The sequence below is a fragment of the Neoarius graeffei genome, chromosome 16, assembly GCF_027579695.1.
Source record: "Neoarius graeffei isolate fNeoGra1 chromosome 16, fNeoGra1.pri, whole genome shotgun sequence".
Taxonomy (NCBI): domain Eukaryota; kingdom Metazoa; phylum Chordata; class Actinopteri; order Siluriformes; family Ariidae; genus Neoarius; species Neoarius graeffei.
This window is the reverse complement of record NC_083584.1, coordinates 38,112,966-38,134,824: the sequence shown is the minus strand read 5'-3', so window position 1 is coordinate 38,134,824 and position 21,859 is coordinate 38,112,966. Positions and strand designations below refer to the sequence as shown.

General features: G+C 43.8%; 1 protein-coding gene across 1 annotated transcript; it reads left to right on the top strand.

Annotated features, from left to right (window-relative positions):
* The first annotated feature begins 6,320 nt into the window (after nucleotides 1-6,320).
* On the top strand, nucleotides 6,321-20,636 carry zftraf1 (zinc finger TRAF-type containing 1). Its single transcript, XM_060942910.1, has 4 exons — nucleotides 6,321-7,190; nucleotides 13,971-14,209; nucleotides 14,371-14,582; nucleotides 18,858-20,636. The coding sequence occupies exons 1-4, from the start codon at nucleotides 6,888-6,890 to the stop codon at nucleotides 19,247-19,249; spliced, it is 1,146 nt and encodes a 381-aa protein (XP_060798893.1). The 5' UTR covers nucleotides 6,321-6,887; the 3' UTR covers nucleotides 19,250-20,636.
* The last annotated feature ends 1,223 nt before the right edge of the window (nucleotides 20,637-21,859 follow it).

Below are 21,859 nucleotides of genomic sequence, written 5' to 3'. Positions count from 1 at the left end.
CATGGTTTTAATTTAAAGAAACAATTATAAATGACATCAACTTGAATCTAACCACAATTTTAATGTAACAAGGAAAATGCTTTTCATTTATTTTCAATATAATAATAATAATAATAATAATAATAATAATACACTTGTCCATTGTGGGTCACGGGTGAGCTGGAGTCAATCCCAGCTGACTCTGGACGAGAGGCAGCGTACACCCTGGCCAGGTCACCAATCTATCGCAGAGCTAACAGAGAGACAGACTGATATTCATACTCACATTCACTGGCAATTTAGAGTAGCTAGTTGGCCTAATCTGCACATCTTTGGACTGCAGGAGGAAACCAGAGAACCCAGAGGAAACTACGCAGGCATGGGGAGAACATGAAAACTCCACATAGAAAGGCCCCATTCAACAGGCAGGTTTGAACCCAGAATCTGCTTGCTGTGCAGTGACAGTACTAACTAACCACTACACCACAGTGCTTCCCTGAACTCATTTCAAAGTTGTCTAATTGATTGATCACTTGAATTGTATGGTTTTAATCTAAAGAAACGAATAAATTCTGTCAACTTAGATTAGATTAAATAAAACTTTACTGATCCCTTTGGGAGGGTTCCCTCAGGGAAATTAAGATTCCAGCAGCATCATTACAGATAAACAGAGAAAAGAAATAGAGAAAAACTTCTAGATAAATTAAAATAAATTAAGTATTTACATATACAAATATAAAAGAATAAGATATGGGGAAGAGAGGAGGGGGGGAAGGGGGAGAAGTGGGGTTAGGGTAAGTGTGTGCGTGGGGGGGGAGCAGGAAAGATATTGCACTTTATATTGCACATTATATTGCACATTGTCCGGTATTGCTTATTGTTAGGCTAGGCTACTGCTCCTTCCCGTCCTCTGTCCTCCTGTTACCCCTCCTCCCCCCAGAGAGGAGTTGTACAGTCTGATGGCATGAGGGACAAAGGAATTTTTGAGTCTGTTCGTGCTGCACTTGGGAAGGAGCATTCTGTCACTGAACAGGCTCCTCTGGTTGCTGATGACGGTGTGCAGAGGTTGACTGGCATCATCCATGATGTTCAATAGTTTGTCCATAGACCTCTTCTCTGCCACCGTTACCAGAGAGTCCGGCTTCATGCCCACCACAGAGCCAACCCGCCTGATCAGTTTGTCCAGCCTGGATGTGTCCTTCTTGGATGTGCTGCCCCCCCCCAGCACACCACGGTGTAAAACAGGACACTGGCGACCACAGACTGATAGAACATCCACAGGAGTTTCCTGCAGATGTTAAAGGACCGCAGCCTCCTAAGGAAGTATAGCCTGCTCTCTCCCTTCCTGTATAAGTGATTGGTGTTTCAAGTCCAGTCCAGCTTGCTGTCCAGCCACAGCCCGAGGTACTTGTAGGAATCCACAGCCTCCACCTCAACTCCCTCAATCAGAACTGGTCGTGACCTTGGTCTGGACCTCCCAAAGTCAATGACCAGCTCCTTGGTCTTCGAGGTGTTGAGCTACAGATGGTGTCTGTTGCACCACACAGCAAAGTCCCTCACCAGGCTCCTATACTCCTCCTCTCTATCGTCACTGATACACCCAATGATGGCTGTGTCATCAGCAAACTTCTGAATGTGACTCAGCTCCGAGTTATATCAGAAGTCCGTGGTGTACAGGGTGAAGAGAAGAGGGGCCAGCACCGTGCCCTGGGGTGCTCCAGTGCTGCTAATTACAGTGTCAGATGTGATGTCCTTCAGCCTGACGTACTGCGGCCTGTCAGTGAGGTAGCTGTAGATCCAGGTGACCAGGCAGGGGTCCACTCGCATCCTGTTCAGTTTGTCCTGAAGCAGTAGGGGCTGGATGGTGTTGAAGGCACTCAAGAAGTCCAAGAAGAGGATCCTCACTGTGCCATTTCCCTTATCCAGATGCGAGTGGGCTAGGTGTAGCAGGTAGAGGATGGCGTCTTCCACACCAACACCTGCCCGGTACGCAAACTGCAGATAGTCCTGGGGATGTTGTACCTGGGGTCTGAGGAGGCTGAGAAAGAGCCGCTCCAACATCTTCATCAGATGTGAAGTGAGCGCCACCGATCGGAAGTCGTTCAGCTTGCTGGGCCGATTCTTTTTGGGAACTGGAATGATACATGATGTCTTCCAGAGGGTTGGCACTCTCCCCAGCTGCAGGCTGAGGTTGAAGATGCGTTGGAGTGGTTCACCCAGTTCAGCAGCACAGGTCTTCAGTAGACGTGGACACACCTTGTCCGGGCCTGCTGCTTTCCTGGGGTGAAGCTTCCTCAGTTGACCTCTGACCTGGTCTGCAGTAATGCATAGAGGAGTCTGTGTTGAGCTGGGGGAGGAGGGGGCTGCTGTGATGACTGGGAGGAGGTGTGTTGAGGGAAGAAGGAGAGATGGCTGCAGTGAAGGAGAGGGTGGGGGGGATGTGGGCTGGTTGAACCGATTGAAGAAGTCATTCAACTCGTTCGCCCTCTCCACTGTCCCCTCAACGACTCTGGTCTTTGTATTGTGGCCTGTGATGGTTTTCACACCTTCCCAGACCTCCCTCATGCTGTTCTCCTTCAGCTTCTGCTCCACCTTTCTCCTGTAGCTGTCCTTAGCTTCTCTCATGCAGCGTTTCACCTCCTGCTGTGCTGCTTTCATCACTTCTTTATCCCTGCTCCTGAAGGCAGCCTTCTTCCTGTTGAGGACAGCTTTGACTTCCTGTGTTACCCATGGCTTGTTATTAGGGTAACACCATACAGTCTTAGCGGGGGAGACCACGTCTGCACAGAAGTTGAGGTAATCTGTCAGACAGTGTGTCAGCCCCTCTATGTCCTCACAGTGTGGGCTAAGCAGCACATCCCAGTCCGTGATGTCATAACAGTCTCTGAGGGCATCTTCCATTTCAGGGGACCACCCCCTGATGGAGCTAGTTGTTGCAGGCTGCCTTTGAACCAGGGGGGTGTACTTTGGCTGTAGAAGAACCAGGTTGTGGTCAGACTTCCCTAGTGGGGGGAGGGGTGTGACTCTGTATGCATCCCTTACATCAGCATACAGCAAGTCAATTGTCTTGTTGTTCCTTGTTGGACAATCCACACCCTGGTAAAGAGCAGCCAAAGTAGAGCCCAAAGTAGCGTGATTAAAGTCCCCAGAAATGATGATACACAGACCTCAGGGTGCTGTGTCTGCAGCCTTGCTGTGACAGAGTGAATCCTCTCACATGCAGCAGCTGCGTCTGCCCTCGGAGGGATGTAAACACAGATGATAATCATGTGACTGAACTCCCTCGGCAGATAATATAGCCGCAGGCTAACAGCTAGCAGCTCCAAGTCCAGACAACATAAAATTGTCTTTATGGAGATATGTCCCAGGTTACACCAGCGGTTGTTAACATAAATGATGAGTCCCCCACCTTTGCTTTTCCCGCATGTGTTAGTGTCTCTGTCGGTTCTCACAGCAGTGAATCCCTGCAGGTCCACGTTAGCATCTGGTACAAGGTGTATTAGCCATGTCTCCGTAAAGATAAATAAGCTGCTCTCCCGGTAAATCCGCTGGTTGTTCAGAGCGGAAAGCCCATCGACTTTATTCGGCAGTGAGTTCACATTCCCCATGATAACGGAGGGAATGGATGGTTTGTAGCGCCGACGGTTGTCCGCTAGCCTAGCCTTTAGCTTAGCTCCAGCCTTGCAGCCCCTGGGTTTCCTCCTCAGCTTGGCCGGGATGGGGTGTCGTATCCCGGCTCATCCCATTGTTTTCAGGGCCAGCAGCTCCTCTCTCGAATAAGTGAGAGGACTGGCTCCTGGTTGCGCGTTAAAGTTAAATATATCCATGTTATATAGTTTAATGTCACAATTTTAATTGGCGGTGGTAAATGGTGGGGTAGTGGTTAGTACCGTCGCCTCACAGCAAGAAGGTTCTGGGTTTGAACCTCATGGCCGACGGGGGTCTTTCTGTGTAGAGTTTGCATGTTCTCCCCGTGTCTGCGTGGGTTTGCTCTGGTTTCTCCCACAGTCCAAAGACATACAGATTAGGTAAAAATGGGGCCATTGTAATTTGTCCAATCTGTAGTGATTGCCCAGCCATAATGTATGTACATATATATCTTGCTTTGGCAAAGCTAAATAATAATAATAATAATGGAAAAATTTTAAATATGTTTCAAATTTTAACAGAGTATAACTGGTTTGGGTTCATGTTCTGTCGGTGAAAAGTTTGGTAATAAAAATATTTCCTGGCTTAAATAAATAAATAAATAAATACTATTATTCTATCCACATTCACTGGATATGAGTAATCGCATGCTTTGATTGGCTACTCTACTACTAGGATATCAGCTCGTATACTGGAGTAGAGAAAAATAAAATGGCGATGTGTGTTGCTGAACCAACTGAGGACAAAATAAAACTTTACTCAAAAAAAATACAAAAAAGCAACAAAATATAGAATAAAAGTATTTGATGGTAAGAACATATCTTTTTTATTTTTCAAGAATTATTATTATAGCATTTTTCACAAAATGCTACTGTCATTTTGCCAGTTTGTTCAGAATTCTAAGCGGAAATTATTTTGTCAGACATTTTGTATAAAGTTTTTATTTATCGAATTTGCAAAAAATAAAAGTCGAAATGCTCTGTTTGCCAAAATCCAGTGAATGTGGATATAATAAAACAGTTATTCCATAGTAATATAATAAAACAGTTATTCAATATATTTAAGAGTTATTCCACTCAATCTCATCATACATGGCTTATAGCCAACTCAGTGCTACACGCCTCTTCAGCTATCAGCTCATGTATGACTTGATTTCATGGAATAACTGCTAAATATCTTGCTGTGGCAAAGCTAAGTAGTAATAATTATAATAATAATAATAACCCATCCATCATCTGTAGCCGCTTATCCTGTCCTACAGGGTCACAGGCAAGCTGGAGCCTATCCCAGCTGACTATGGGCGAGAGGTGTGGTACACCCTGGACAAGTCAACAGATCATCGCAGGACTGACACATAGGCACAGACAACCATTCACACCTACGGTCAATTTAGAGCCACCAATTAGCCTAACCTGCATGCCTCTGGACTGTGGGGGAAACCGGAGCACCCACACGGAGAACATGCAAACTCCACGCAGAAAGGCCCTCGTCGGCCACTGGGCTCGAACCCAGGACCTTCTTGCTGTGAGGTGACAGTGCTAACCACTCCACCACCGTGCCGCCTGATAATAATAATAATAGTAGTAGTAATAGTAGTCTCATCTCATCTCATCTCATTATCTCTAGCCGCTTTATCCTTCTACAGGGTCGCAGGCAAGCTGGAGCCTATCCCAGCTGACTACGGGCGAAAGGCGGGGTACACCCTGGACAAGTCGCCAGGTCATCACAGGGCTGACACATAGACAACCATTCACACTCACATTCACACCTACGGTCAATTTAGAGTCACCAGTTAACCTAACCTGCATGTCTTTGGACTGTGGGGGAAACCGGAGCACCCGGAGGAAACCCACGCGGACACGGGGAGAACATGCAAACTCCACACAGAAAGGCCCTCGCCGGCCCCGGGGCTCGAACCCGGACCTTCTTGCTGTGAGGTGACAGCGCTAACCACTACACCACCGTGCCGCCTGATAATAATAATAATAGTAGTAGTAATAGTAGTAGTAGAAGAAAAATGTTTTTAATATGTTTCAAATTTTAACAGAGTATAACTGGTTTGGGTTCAGGTTCTATAAGTGAAAAGTTTGGTTAAAAAAATACAAAAAACCCTCTCCAGGCTATAATAAATAAATAAAATTATACTGTATATATTTGTAGTATTATGTTAAGGCAATTTTTTTTAACCCTGGAAGGGGTCTCTGGCTGGAGAAAAACGTTTGAATACCCCTGTCTTACAGAAAAGCAGCTCGTTTTTCTCAAGATGTTTTCTTTAATAGCAGATCAGATCAGATCAGATCAAAAAGGTCGTTGACTCTGCCATTTTGTCGCATAGCTACATCTCGGCTGGTTTCTGGTCTGTGGTCACCTTAGTGAAGCTGACCTGCAGGAGGCCGCTGCGCATGCGCGAACAAGTCCTCTTTAAAATACCCCCACAGTGTAGCTGCTGTAATATTGACAGTCATCTGATGAAACACGGGGTATCTGTGCCGCAGCCAATCAGGAAAGAGGCAAAGGACTGGCAGACACCAACCATGACACCTATGGGCAAAACACTCCGTGACCAAGTATTAACCGGACACGGGATTGGCTATTAATACCGCTCGGTTTGTGTAAACTCAACTCTGATTGGTGGAATCAGGACGGGACGAGGAGCGGGGACAGCGGAGAAGAGGGGAGGGGGTGTCGGGGGAAAAAAAAAAACAAAGATGGCAGTGTAGAGAGCTAGGGACGAACTATCGAGACGACGATAGCAAAAAATAGCAGGTTTAAGGATTTCAGGTGAGACCGGAGTGTGTTTGTGTTGTTAGGCGGAGAGGACGCGGCTAGGCTAGGCTAAGTTCGGCTAGGCTAGCCGGGGCAGGTCGCACTGTCACAGCCGAATAACGGAGTCACCAGCTGGAGAGCACCAACAACAAGACTTGTTTTGTCGGTGCTGGGGAGAGCAGTGCCTCCAGGCTAGCTACATTTTCGCATATTCATATTCAGGGGGAACTTCAGTAAGCAGCCATCACATCTGCACTTCACTTCACTTCACAGCCCGACATATTTGATATATTTAATATAGTCTGCGGTGGTGTTTACTTCCCTCAGAAGTGTTTTTTGTCAGGGGCTCACATATGAATCGGAGCTTATTATTACGAAAGAGTTGGTACACACACAGTTGGACGCGTTGTAGGCTGTGGCTGTAAGTCCACATTTCCACAGTGAATAGTAATAATAATAATAATAGCGTGTGCTGTGCGCCTGGTCTCGGTCGGATGTCTTCCATGGAAGAGCGAGGCGAGGTGGCGGCCGCTCCAGGCTCGTCCTCAGCCGGCTTGGGTGTCGGGCCGGAGGCCGTGGTTGCAGGTGCGGGTTTATCCGGGATTCAGGAAGAATCGGGCATGCGGAGTTTGAGAGAGGGTTCCGGTTCCGGTTCTGGTCCGGAGACAGATTCGGACGCGCCGCCCAAAAAGCGCGTGAGGCTGCAGGAGGGTGAAGCGGGTAAGCTGGAGGAGCGACTCTACTCCGTCCTGTGCTGCACCGTGTGCCTGGACCTCCCCAAAGCCTCGGTTTACCAGGTGATTACTGCTGCTGACACAGCTATACCATTATTATTATTATTATTATCATTATTATTATTATTATTCCATGTTCACATGATATTTGCCTGCTGTGTCCAGGAGGAGTTCTGGGCCCTGTAATAGGTTACTGCACGGGGCTCTCTACCAAGGACAGTTTTCATTCTCCTGGACAGATTTCCATTGATAGGGCCCTCTTATGCCTCCTGCCTACTGCAGTTATTTTCTACTTTATAAGGCAATACCTCAATACGTAAAAGGTGGTTTCTATAATCGTAGTAGTATTTTTGAACTACACAGAGCATCCAGATCCCTATAGGTTATAGGTTGTTGGGGGGTTTTAGCGTTACATAAATGATCGTAGTTGATTGTGTGTATATGTGGTGACTAAAACAATCAGGAAGGGAAAGGTCGTGATTTTTAGGGTCGCCTGACCTGCTGATGTAATTCTCTCACACACACACACACACAATGCTTTGTTCAATTTGTTGATGTAGTTTGGTGATCGCTTTGATTTGGCCTACCTGAAAATGTGTAACTGTCACAGGGTTGTAACAAGGTTATAACAGGTTGGTAGGTCTGGGTGATGAAAGCGACCCAATGTGCTGTTGAATCCCATCCCAAAAATGACCCAGTTTCAAAACTCATAATCCTGTGGAAAGCTTTTAATGGGAATTCAAATTACTGGGAAATTTAGGGGATTAGGTCCAAGAATGTGAATTAATTTACACCCCAAAACAGTAGACCAAAAAAAAAAAAAAATCATCCCATGAGAGCAGTTTACATGTAGACCAAATGAGGAGGAAAATCGAGAACCTGGCAGCACTGCTGTGACCTGACCAGCTGTTCAGCCCAGGGGTAAACATGGTAATTCAGTTTCACATGATTCCCTTAAGCCAATCAGCGAGGAGGTCTTAAGTACCCCTCCCCCAAGAATGTTCCTCCTGGATTCATTTAAATTAGGACATTCTTAACAAAACAACTCAAAAACACAGGCGTGAAACTCTTTACACATTACTGCACACCTACTAACGCCACAGTGGGCCTTTCTTCCAAGCAACTGACGTCAGTGATCCACTTTACAACACTGTTTAGCTCTGAGAGGCCCAAAGTTTTCAAAATGCAGTGTTGGTTTAAAGCACTCATGTGTGCTTTTATTCTCTGTAAACTATGTGCAACAGTACACTACACGCCAAGGTTCGCGGTTGTAATATGATTAAACAAAATACATCGTTTGTATTTTAGACTGATTTTATTATTTGTCTAAGTAAATGTTTTATCACAACTTCTTTTCTTATTTATTTTTACAATTAAACATGTATAATAACAGAAATTTGTAGGTTCTTTGTATTTTTAAAAAAAGGCAGCCTTTTTATGATTTCGAGCTTATCTACTCAGATGAACTTGGTAGTGCTTCCGTGATATTATTTTCCTAATAAAAGCACAAAACCTGTTTTTTGATAAGTAAAAAAAAGAAAAAAAAAATGTAAAAATATATGCAGTGTCGTAAATATTTAGGTTGAATTTGTGTATTTTGGGGTGTTTAAGAAGTTCTAAAAAATATTCTTTTTTTTGCGTCCGTTTGTTTGTTTGTTTGTCTTTTCCCGGCGTAACTCAAAAAGTAGGGAACAGATTGTATTGAAATTTTGAGGAAAGATAGGCCATGGGCCAAGGAACATTTGATTAGATTTTGATGCAAATTCAAATATGTGGCTTGGCGGAGGTCTGCACTCTACCGAGTGCTCTTCTAGTTTTATATTTGAACAGTGATTGAATGAATTAGTTCACTGCTCTTGTACCATTCATCACGAATCTACTCAGTTCTTAACAAACACTATGATACACTCCATTGAAGATTTTCATCTATGCTGTGATCAATTCCATATAAAGATTAAAAAAAACTTTTTACTGCACAAAATTTGTGCAGTAAAAAGTTTTAAAAATCTTTATACGGACTCACACATTGTTGAGAAAACTAAGGCCCTGTCCACACGGCAACGGATTCAGGTGAATCTGATAAAATTGTTTATCGTTTCGGCCTGGCGTCCACACGGCACCGGTGTTTTGGGTGCCCCAAAACGAAATCTTTTGAGAACGGGTTCCAGAGTGAAAAAAAATCTGGCAATGGCGCCATTGCAAAGTCGTCTGGATGAGTAGAACGGATTTGTTTACGATGACGTCACAACCACATGACTGTGAGTGCTTCACGCCGGGTAGAAGTGTAACGAACTCGATGCGAGTTGTCAACAAATCCTATAACTTGGTTCATGAAACGTGCTTACAAAATATTTTCACTGTGAATATTTATTGTGTAATGGTGCAAAGTGAGAGAGAGAGAGAGAGAGAGAGAGAGAGAGTGAGAGAATAGCCCTTAGGGCAGAGTCTTTAGTCCAAACACTGCGGAAGCAGTACCAAACCGCGCACCGCCCATGCGCTTTCCAAAAACAAAAACAATCCCGCCAGCAAACATAGGAAAAAAAAAGGAGCGATCTCACCTCTTCAGATGTTGGTTTAAGTCTGACAATACATTCCTCAAAAAGGGCGTAGAAGAACAAAGTAATCCATCAACGTGTAGCATTCAATTTATTCCGGACCATTAAAGAATTCTGGAGGATCTCAGAATGTTGGCGTACCGGCTTCCATCTACCCCCATTCATTCCTCTTTCCGCGTCTTTCGTTTTACGCTACTGAATAATAATCAAAACTTTATGTGGCTAATGCTACAGAAGAAGGGGTTTATGCGCATGCGTCTACTTCTTCTATTGTTCTGGTGTCTCCGATGGGACCGTCTTACAGCGCACGTAGTGGTGTGGCATGTGTATTGCATCGTTTTCAGCAAGCGTTGCGTTGCCATATGACGCGGTACGCGGTGGTCCGGATCACCGTATTTTCCATACAAAACGAGGGCATTAATTAATTATTTTTCCTGGATTGTGGTCCGGTTCACCGTATGCTGTATTATATTACGATATAAATAAAAACTTACCAAAATCATACTGTGTTTGTCATTTAATACGAGTTTTTTTACAAAGTCGTACATCATTTGTTATTTTTTCTCAAACCGGAAGAGAAATGCATGCGTAAAACACACGCGCAATAAAAGATACCAGTTCTAACGCATGTAAAAAAGCGGGAGCTGCCACGAGGGAAGTGAAAAATAATTTTACCAACTTTCGTCATTATGTCTCAGGGTGGTTATGAACAGCTTCTAAGGAATAAGAAAAAATGTGCTAGAGACTACAAAGCAACAGAAGAAAGGGCAAAGGAAAGAATTTATTCTAAATTAGGGGAAGAAGTAGCTGAAAATTTAAAATTTATTTGTCTTCTGAACTTGGTGGTCCGGACCACACCTGAAAACGGCGTGGTCCGGACCACAACGGTAGTCCGGACCACCGCGTACCGCGTCATATGGACCTGAAATTTTACTGATCCGTTGCCCATGTGGACGCGATATTTAAAAAAAAAAATCTCGTTGCCGTTGTCGTGTGGATGTAGCCTAAAATAACCAAGAACGATAAAGATGATCCTGTTTGTGCCTTGTGACTGATATTAGTTCAAGTCAAGGACATGTCTATATTGTGACGATGTCAACAATGCAGAGGTCATGCTGTGGAGGGCCTGCAAAAATAAAAAAATAAATTCAAAAATTCGATGCTATTTTGGTAAATTGTGTTAATAAAAATTACATTATAATTACTTAGTTATTAACAGTATTTGTTTGATTAACAATTATACATGTGTTGTAATTAATAACAGTAATATTTGAAGAGGTCGGGGCAAAAGCAGACAACTGTTTTTTTCTTGTTTTCAGTACATACAGTTTTTTGTCTAAGTTCCCTGATGGAACCGGACATTTCATACAGCTTCAATCTGAACTGATATGCAAGAAGTAATTATCTTGATTATTACATGTAATTACTACAAGTAACTATCATGATTACATGCTAGTAATTGTCATGATCTAAAAAAACAAACTTTATTAAAACAAAACTAAAAAGACGTTTTTGAAATTGATTTTTCCTGCACCTTTATAGTGTGCTTTTTTTTTAAGCTGTGAGTGAACTGAATTGGCCAGATTAGGGTTCATTTTACACCCAACCAGCAATACAGTAACCTGCCCATCAATATCATTGACGTTTTCCATGTTTTAATGTATTATTTGGTGAAATAAATGGCAATTTAGAGAGCAAACCAAGAAAGGTAAAAAAAATGATGGGTGCAGCCGTGATGGATGACGTCACTAGCTTAGAAGCGCTGATTTGCTGAAAGGGAGTTGTTGGCATGTGTGAAAAATGGGACATGGCAGATGTCGGTTTCTGAAACAAAACCTCGATTGTAGCGGGATTTTACAATGCAGATGTCTGATTTTGTGAAAAACCAAACATGTTGAAGAGAAAGACGGCACTACCATCAATCTGTTAGTGGTATTGGTTCAATTTTCTCCAGACTGGCACTTGTCAGTGTTTGCTTTTGAACTCTTCACGTGTATCTTAACTTGTATGTATTTAAACTTTAGTTATGGCTAGTCCAGACAACCCCGCAAAAGCGAATAACCCATGCTGAAGGCTGTTAACCTCCAAAAATGATGAGCAAGCTTACCAATTACAAAACTGCTGCAAAAAAGTTCTTATATTGAATTAAATTGCTGGTAGAAATTGCGACATAGAATCAAACACAACAACTTGGTGAATGTTTAGCTACCTGCACAGTATATAGCCTAAAAAGCTGAGCTGTTAGTAATTTGAGGAACTGCTGTGAAAATAAAAAAAATCTACAAGGAGAACTAAATGATTGTTATTATGCTCCTAACTTAACTACAATTCCTCTAGCTTCTGTATTGTTATGTCATTTCCACCACTTACTCTGTCCTGTTTACGCTGTTCCTCATTTGACTTCCTGTCATCATGTCTCACAGGCATGCTAACAAGTTTGGGTGTCTTTATTGGGGTTTCCTGAGATGTTTCTGCATGGTGCCCAACGAGAGCTTTTAGTGATATTCTGGCATTTTGAACTATAAGAAATCATCCTTCAGGGGTCTCCTTGATGTTCAGGGCCCTGGCTGTTTCCTTCATGGATTTATGACAGTTCTCTCAATTCTGTGATTTTAAATTGGGGTGCTCAGACCAAGCAGCTATACCCTTTCAACTTTATATATTTTTAGTCTGGCTAACGCGACTTCAAAGCTCTGCGAGCATTTGGTCTGGCAAAGATATTAAGCCCAACCGTTTCCCAGAGCCCGTGGTTGACCCGCCTCCCTGAAATGCCTCAGTTTGCTACTGGTCGAAGCCAGAAAAGGCTGTGACGAAGCTTAAACCAATCACATCACTCTTTCCTCTGATGTATGTGACGCGACGGGGCTAACTGGTAGATTAAACTCTTACCGAAGCCGGTCGGGAGCAAGGCGAAAACGTCCTTCCTTTCAATAAATACCTCCAGGGCTGCTCTTTGCTCCATTTTCAATGAGAACTTGCTCCATGTTCGTAATGTTTCTAGTGAATGAAGCGCTTCCGGCATAGATTCTGTAAACCAGTGGTTCTTAACTGGAACAGTCTTGGGACCCACAATTTTCCATGGTCATTAGGTCGCGACCCAATTTTTTTAGCGTTCAAGTCAATTTAATGTAATTCTCAAAATATAACCATAATATGTAATAATAACATTATTATTATTATTATACCTGTGTTTGCATCTGCATGGCCATTATATGCTGTATAATTATAGTATCATTCGATAGCGGTATTGTCTTCAACTTATTTGCCGCTGCTTCATTGACCATCTCCCTGACCATATCCATAGCAGCAGGTAAGATGAGGTCTTCTGCTATGGTGTGAGGTTTCTTGGCCTTCGCTATCCGATGAGCTACGTGGTAAGACGCATGGAGTGCCTGCACTTATGTGAAGCATGTTGCTGTTAGCCGCATTTGCGAAGCCCTCAGTTCTTGGCGCCGTCTTTCAAAATACTCAACTGGTTTATCTTTGACCGTTGGGTGTTTTGTGTCCAGGTGACGTTTCAGTTTCAACAGCTTCATGCTCTCATGTGCAAGTGTCTCACCACATACCACACAGATGGGTTTCTGTACCATTTTGTCCTCAACACAACTAAATCCATATTTCAAATATTCGGGGTCGTACCATCATTTCGACATGTCGTTCACCGCTCAAATGACTAGCACGCACGTTATGTCGCATAAACATTCTGCGTCTATGGCAACAGATGACACGGAGCTGGAATCGTCTATCAAAATAAGAGTTGTAAATTGTCGCAGAAAAAAGTTGCACTTTTTTTTAGTGAATCAATGAATTAGCATTTTTTTTACACCACAGCTCCGCGACCCACCCGGGACCCCTCCGCGACCCACTTTTGGGTCGCGACCCACCAGTTAAGAAACACTGCTGTAAACAATCTATGGCTTCCGGTCGCAGTTCTACTACTTCACTGCCTTGAACACGCCTCTACCCAGGGCCGTTGGAGATGCTCAAAGTTGATTGGCTCCCGATTTTTCGGGAGCTTGGAAGAGCTGTAGATAGCTTGCCTGGCCAGACTAAGCTCGCAACAGGCCCTCGTGTTGCGTCACGCTTAGGATGGGCGGGCCCAGGCTAATATATTTTATACTTTTAAGCAGTAATTTGTGTAAAATCACATTATGTGGAGTCAAGTTATGTGTAGCCTCTGCGAAATGGTTAAATAAGAAAATGTACTAATTTTATTCTTTTACATATCAGAGCTGAAAAGGTTGGTTGCTGTTTGCAGATTTTTGATTAAAGCATGTTTTCGTGTCAGTGTACAAACGGGCACTTGATGTGTGCTGGCTGCTTCATCCACCTGCTGGCAGACGCACGGCTGAAGGAAGAGCAGGCCACATGCCCGAACTGCCGCTGTGAGATCAGCAAGAGCCTGTGTTGCAGGAATTTGGCAGTAGAGAAAGCTGTAAGCGAACTGCCCTCGGACTGCAGCTACTGCCTCAAACAGTTCCCCCGCTCCAGCCTGGACCACCACCAGTCAGAAGAGTGCCAGGACAGGTACACACAAACACATCCTCACTCAGGTGTATCTCACTCAGAAACACATGCTTCAGCACCCCACCAAGCCGTCCTCTAATTACAGTGCCTCTGAATCATGTGAATCATGTTTAGCGTTGTTAGTTTGGCATCTCTGATTTCTGCTTGTGGGCTCTGGATAGGCTTACGCAATGTAAATACAAGCGGATCGGCTGTCCGTGGCAGGGGCCATTCCATGAGCTCACTGCTCATGAGGTCGAATGCTGCCACCCATCTAAGACTGGCATCGAGCTGATGGGCATCCTGGATGAGATGGATCAGAGCCATCGTAGAGAGCTACAGCTCTATAACAGCATCTTCAGCCTGCTGAGCTTTGAGAAGATTGGCTTCACAGGTACACATGTACAAACGCAGCACACAGAGTGGCAGCACTTACAGCAAATCATGCAATTATAAGAACATTTGTCTTCCTAAATACAGTACTATTATCCTTTAATGTAGTTTGTAGGGCAGTGCTGTTTGATGGGCCAGAGACTGTTGATTCATTTCCTATAACAGCACAGCCTCTGACTGTAGTGCCAAATGTAATTCAAATAATTGGTGTTCTTGTTCTAAAATGTAATTTTTTTTAATAGTAATAGCTTGTTCACAGGGACTTGTATGGTGGACACGTCACATAATCTAAATATAATAATAAGTGGATTAAAAACAGTGTATAGTCTTTGATATGGTAACGTTTTCTGCAAGGAGGCATTTATTTAATATGTTTCTGCCACAGGAGAGTCTTTAAGACTTTTCTTTTTTTCTCAGTAACATGACAAGCTGCATTTCTTAGTCTTATTAACTTAAACAGACAAAAAAAAGAGAGGCAGAGAGGGAACGACTGTTTATACATGCTATAACATGAGTAATGACAGTGTTGCACAATATTCAATTTAACTATGAATATTTATAAACGCGTGTTGTTCATTGATACACTGAAAATTGTAATCATTGGCAAATTGCTGTGGTCTAAGAGGAATAAAACGTCAGAATGTGCTGTTATTGAAAAATAACTAATATCATGGTGGCTTCATGGAGGGCCACATTACACCACTCCATTTTTACTAAAGACCTTTCTTTATCAATACTACGAAATGCTCATCACATTTGCTTTGGATTCAGGATTTAAAATACATATATGTTGTTTACCAGCTGGGAGGTCCGTATCGTGAAATACCGTGACCGAGGTCTTGAAAGTACTGACCGAGGCCCTCTGGGCCGAGTTCAGTATTCAAGGCCGAGGTCACAGTATTTCACCATACGGACCGACCTTAAGCCTGTAAATAATATATTAATTTTTTTCTTTACCAAATTCTAACAGAAAACGAGAGCGCCCGAAAGGGAAAACCGAGCCGAGCTGAGCCGCCATTTTGAACCCTCATTCACGGCTGTAATGCAAATTGCTTCCTCCTCAGTATACAAGTGCACTTCCATGGCAGGAAAAAAACTACATTTTGCCGCCTATGTAGTCCCCTATTTATACAAAATTGAGTCATTCAGGATTCAGCCATGTTTTTGCTCGGCGTCAGCAACAGTTAGAGGTTTTTAGCTTTCTCCTGAAATGTTTTCTTTTATTTCTTCTTCCTCAGGGCAGTAAAACTCGCTTTCGCTGTGAAGACTGTCGTTATCGCTATCCATGATGTAAAATTAATGCTATTATGCTGACAAATGCTGGCAAAAATGTATAAGATTTTTGATAAAAATCTTATAAATAAATCTTATAAAAAAGATAAACCTTGACAAAAATTGCTACTATGTTTGTTGTTGTTGTGAACGAGCGAGTCGCCAGAGGTCCATAACCGGGGTCCGTAACTGGGATCCGTATCATAGGATACGGACCCGCTCGCCAGCCAATCAGAGTGCAGGATTTGATGAAAACCGCACTGCGAAAAAGATAAATATATATATTCTATCCACATTCACCGGAGTTTGAGAAACAAGGCATTTTTATTTTTTGCAAATTTCATCTCTCTCATTATCTCTAGCCGCTTTATCCTTCTACAGGGTCGCAGGCAAGCTGGAGCCTATCCCAGCTGACTACGGGCGAAAGGCGGGGTACACCCTGGACAAGTCGCCAGGTCATCACAGGGCTGACACATAGACACAGACAACCATTCACACTCACATTCACACCTACGGTCAATTTAGAGTCACCAGTTAACCTAACCTGCATGTCTTTGGACTGTGGGGGAAACCGGAGCACCCGGAGGAAACCCACGCGGACACAGGGAGAACATGCAAACTCCACACAGAAAGGCCCTCGCCGGCCCTGGGGCTCGAACCCAGGACCTTCTTGCTGTGAGGCGACAGCGCTAACCACTACACCACCGTGCCGCCTTTTTGCAAATTTGATAAATAAAAACTTTATACAAAACGTCTGACAAAATAATTTCCGCTTAGAATGTAAACAAACTGGCGAAATGACAGTAGCAATTTGTGAAAAATGCTATAATAATTTTTGAAAAATAAAAAAAGATATGTTCTTACCAACAAATACTAATCTCATCTCATTATCTGTAGCCACTTTATCCTGTTCTACAGGGTCGCAGGCAAGCTGGAGCCTATCCCAGCTGACTATGGGCGAAAGGCGGGGTACACCCTGGACAAGTCGCCAGGTCATCACAGGGCTGACACATAGACACAGACAACCATTCACACTCACATTCACACCTACGGTCAATTTAGAGTCACCAGTTAACCTAACCTGCATGTCTTTGGACTGTGGGGGAAACCGGAGCACCCGGAGGAAACCCACGCGGACAACATGCAAACTCCACACAGAAAGGCCCTCGCCGGCCACGGGGCTCGAACCCGGACCTTCTTGTTGTGAGGCGACAGCGCTAACCACTACACCACCATGCCGCCTACCAACAAATACTTTTATTCCATATTTTGTTGTGCTTTTTTTGTATTTGGGGGGGTTTGTTTTTGAGTAGAGTTTTTATTTTGTCCTCAGTTGTGTAAGCAACATGCGCTGCCATTTTGTTTTTCTCTACTCATGGCATATGAGCTGATATCCTAGCAGTAGACTAGCCAATCAGAGTGCGCGATTGCTCATATCCAGTGACTGTGGATAGAATAAAGTATATGACATTTACATTTTCACATTTAAATTGGTAGAATTGACCGCTTACTCCGTTGAATCACACATGCATTTGCAGTTCCACTTAAATGACTTATACTTTTTGCACAGATGATGTCTGTATTGTACATTATAATAAATGTATGAAATGTTTGAGAGAAGGTGAATTGCAGTTGCAGTTAAAACATTGACAAGCTCACCTCTTCTCTCCCATCCCACCTCCATCCCTCCTTGGAAAATGACATAAACCTTATAGGTTTCCTTTTAGGGCAGAGCTGAGCAGCTGTTTCATCTGGTGGTGGTGATCTTTGCTTTGGGTTGGAAAAATGTAAACAGAATTTAATTTTGGCTAAGCACCACCCAAACTGATAATCATATCATCAGTTTTTCTTTGGTTAATCAGAGAAGGTATGCCACCACTCTTGCCAGAGCAATTGGGGGGTTAGGTGCCTTGCTCAGGGGCACGTCAGCCAGTCCTGCTGGTCCTAGGAATCGAACCAGCAACCTTTTGGTCCCAGAGCTGCTTCTCTAACAATTAGGCCATGGTTAGAGAAGCATGGTCCCTTGTAAACAGAAACATGAAATAAAGGATATGCATTGCATGACAGTGACAATTTTTCTATCATATATTTTGAATGCTAGGATTATTATATGTATAAAAAAAAGCTGTTAAACATTACATACTGCACCTTTATTAACCTAATGTTTTGGGATTATCAGCCTAGCACTAATGGCCCTTTTCCACTACCCTTTTTCAGCTCGCTTCAGCTCACTTCAGCCCGACACGGCTCGCGTTTCGACTACCAAAAACCAGCACGACTCAGCTCGCTTCAGCCCTGCTTAGCCCCTAAAACTCGCACGGTTTTGGAGTGGGGCTGAAGCGAGCCAAAGCGAGCCGAGTGAGGCTGGGGGCGTGAGCAGACACTCCCCTGTGCACTGATTGGTGAGGAGGAGTGTCCTCACATGCCCACACACGTCCCGCGAGCGCGCTGGGATCTGTAAACACCGCAAACCCGGAAGAAGAATAATTACGAATTACGAGAATTTCTGAAGCCTTATGCGCCTCGCCTCATCTATACGCTCTTGCCAGTATCTGTTGGCGTTATCGGTGACAACAAGCCACAACACCAAGACCAGCAACACTAACGACTCCATGTCCTCTATGTTTATTGTTTACTATCCGGGTCGTGAGACTACCGCTTAAAAGCTCACTGATGTCACTGTTTGTGCTGCTTAACGACATCACCTGACGTCCACCCACTTTCGCTAACTCCACCCAATGTGTCCACCCACTTCCAGCCAGCACGGTTCAGTGCGGTTGTAGTCGAAATGCAACTCCAACAGCCCGACTCAGCACGGCACGGCTCAGCCCGACTCAGCCGCGTTTGTAGTGGAAAAGCGGCATATTAAAGCTAATCTACTAAACAGCCTGCTTTGGATTAAGAACATTTCAGAAAGCTCATTTATAACAGCATCAGATACACACCTTATAAGCATAATAATACTGAATACTGAAAATTCTCTCTTCACTTTTTCTGATTGTAGAGGTGCAGTTTCGGCCGTACCGCACGGACGACTTCATCACCCGGCTGTACTACGAGACGCCGCGCTTCACCGTGCTCAACCAGACATGGGTGCTGAAGGCACGTGTCAACGACTCAGAGCGCAACCCCAACCTTTCCTGTAAGCGCACACTCTCCTTCCAGCTGATCCTGAAGAGCAAAGTAAACTCGACGCTGGAGTGTTCCTTCCTGCTGCTCAAGGGTCCGTACGACGACGTGAAGATCAAACCCGTTATCCAGCACCACGTGTTCTCCAACGACGCCAACGAGACGGAGTACGCGCCTCTGCCCATCAGCGACAGCGTTGAGTGCAACAAGCTGCTGGCTGCCAAAAACATCAACCTGCGCCTCTTCATCTTTCAGATCCAGAAATAGGTGGAGAATGGAGGAGCGGAGGAAGCAAAAGGAGGCAGGGAAGGAGAGGAAAGGTGAAGAAGTGACACTGAACCACACATACCTCGATAAGAACAAGGATGAGAGCGCAAGCTATTTAGAGATGGCCTATACAACCTGCAGTCGCCTGTGTTTGTTTGTGTGTTCCTCTATGTGGTTAATGGAAATGTTTTCTGATCCTATATGGTCCAAAATGAGTGTCTGTTCATCAATGATCTGACCCTACTGATCTGTCGCTAGTTAAAAAAAAAAACCCAGGACAGTCCTGATTGGACACCACCTTCATATTGTATGTGTGGGAGTGTGTGCTTGCATGTAAGTATGAATGAGTGTGAATGCGCAAGATAACCTAATCAAAGCACTACAGACAAGTTGACTATCTCAGCATGAGTGCGTGTGCGTGCGTGCGTACGCGTGTGTGTGAGAGTATGCATAGATTCTCTTGTGACTGTGAGACAGACAGGCTTGTTGGAGATGTAATCCACGATGTACTGGATTTAATGTTTTTAAACAGCCTGCAGTTTAGGCAGTGTTACTTAAGACATCCTGTGGTACTGTACGTGTATGTGTGTGTGTGTGTGTCCATGCAGTGGTTCTCTCCTTCTTAGAACCCTCCTCTCAAGGCTTACACACACACGCATACATACACACACAGAATCTCAGCAGAAAATAGGCTGCACCTGCTTTAAATGTATTTTTGTAAGTGAAGGGAGACATTTTACTTGAGGTACAGCAGGTCAGGCAGCCTGAACAAAATGGCTGCTGACCCCTCCGAATGCAGAAGAGTGGAGTTTGCATGTTTTTAGTTTTTCCTTGGTGTGTTCTTAGGAGCGCACACGTTTATCCCAGTAGCATTATAGTCTTGTAAACTAACTTAAGTTCGATATTTTTAACACAATTGCTATTTAAAAATCTGTGAAACTTTATATCTTATTTAGAGTTTGAGTTGTCATTTCATATTTTCCTCACTTAATTCTCACACACACAGTCACACCTTTCTGTACAGCCTTTAATGGCACCAGCTAATCAATCATTCTTACTTTATTTTAACCCGAATGCATTACAGTTAGCAACAAATAATCTCACCATAGAAACAGACTGCCCCTACACACACACACACACACACACACACACAGAGTGAGCGAGCCAGACCAGGGCCTAATCACATCCCTCTGGTACTGAACTTGACTGTAACTGATCCGTTTTGACATACTTGAATTCTTGCAGGGGAGAGGACTAGTGAAGCTAGACGGTGTGCTCGATATCGAAGAGTCTAGTTTGAACCTGTTTCTGTATTGAAAAAGCTTTCAATTCTCACATTACACTCTGCCTGTATTTGTGCCTTTCTATTAAAGCTCATCGAAACAAAGTCTGTGCACTGATTTCGTCAAACAATAACGGCTTTCACTTCTGTTCCAGTAACTTAAACATACCACCAATTTTACAAAACATGAATACACCTGTGTAAATGTGTGAGAGGGTAGAAGCTGAAGTATCACAAATCATAGCTGCACCCACCTTGAGTACACATTCAGTGAATTCCTGATCTGTAAGGATGTTTTTAGAAAATCTAAAAGCAGGATATATTTCTCAAATCCTAAACTCTACTTGGTTTGAAGAATCGTGTGATGGACTAGTGTCCCATTCAGTGTCTATCCTGTCTCATGCCCAGTTTTCCCAGGATGAATGAAGAAATGAAATGGATGTGAAAGGGTTCAGAGGTGAAACAAACACCAGGCCTGTAGTGTTCGCATCACTTAATTCGCAAGAACCTGAACTGGCTCCTATTCTAAGACAACTTTCATTGCAGTTGGAAGACATTTTGAGGAAAGGACTAAATGCTATAATGCAAATGTTGTAGCTTTAATTAGACTATATATACACACACACGTAGTGGTTAGCGCTGTCGCCTCACAGCAAGAAGGTCCTGGGTTCGAGCCCCGGGGCCGGCGAGGGCCTTTCTGTGTGGAGTTTGCATGTTCTCCCCGTGTCCGCGTGGGTTTCCTCCGGGTGCTCCGGTTTCCCCCACAGTCCAAAGACATGCAGGTTAGGTTAACTGGTGACTCTAAATTGACCGTAGGTGTGAATGTGAGTGTGAATGGTTGTCTGTGTCTATGTGTCAGCCCTGTGATGACCTGGCGACTTGTCCAGGGTGTACCCCGCCTTTCGCCCGTAGTCAGCTGGGATAGGCTCCAGCTTGCCTGCGACCCTGTAGATGGATAAAGCGGCTAGAGATAATGAGATGAGATGAGATACACACACACAGTGGTGCTTGAAAGTTTGTGAACCCTTTAGAAATTTCTATACTTCTGCATAAATATGACCTAAAACATCATCAGATTTTCACACAAGTCCTAAAAGTAGATAAAGAGAACCCAGTTAAACAAATGAGACAAAAATATTATACTTGGTCATTTATTTATTGAGGAAAATGATCCAATATTACATATCTGTGAGTGGCAAAAGTATGTGAACCTTTGCTTTCAGTATCTGGTGTGACCCCCTTGTGCAGCAATAACTGCAACTAAACGTTTCCGGTAACTGTTGATCAGTCCTGCACACCGGCTTGGAGGAATTTTAGCCCATTCCTCC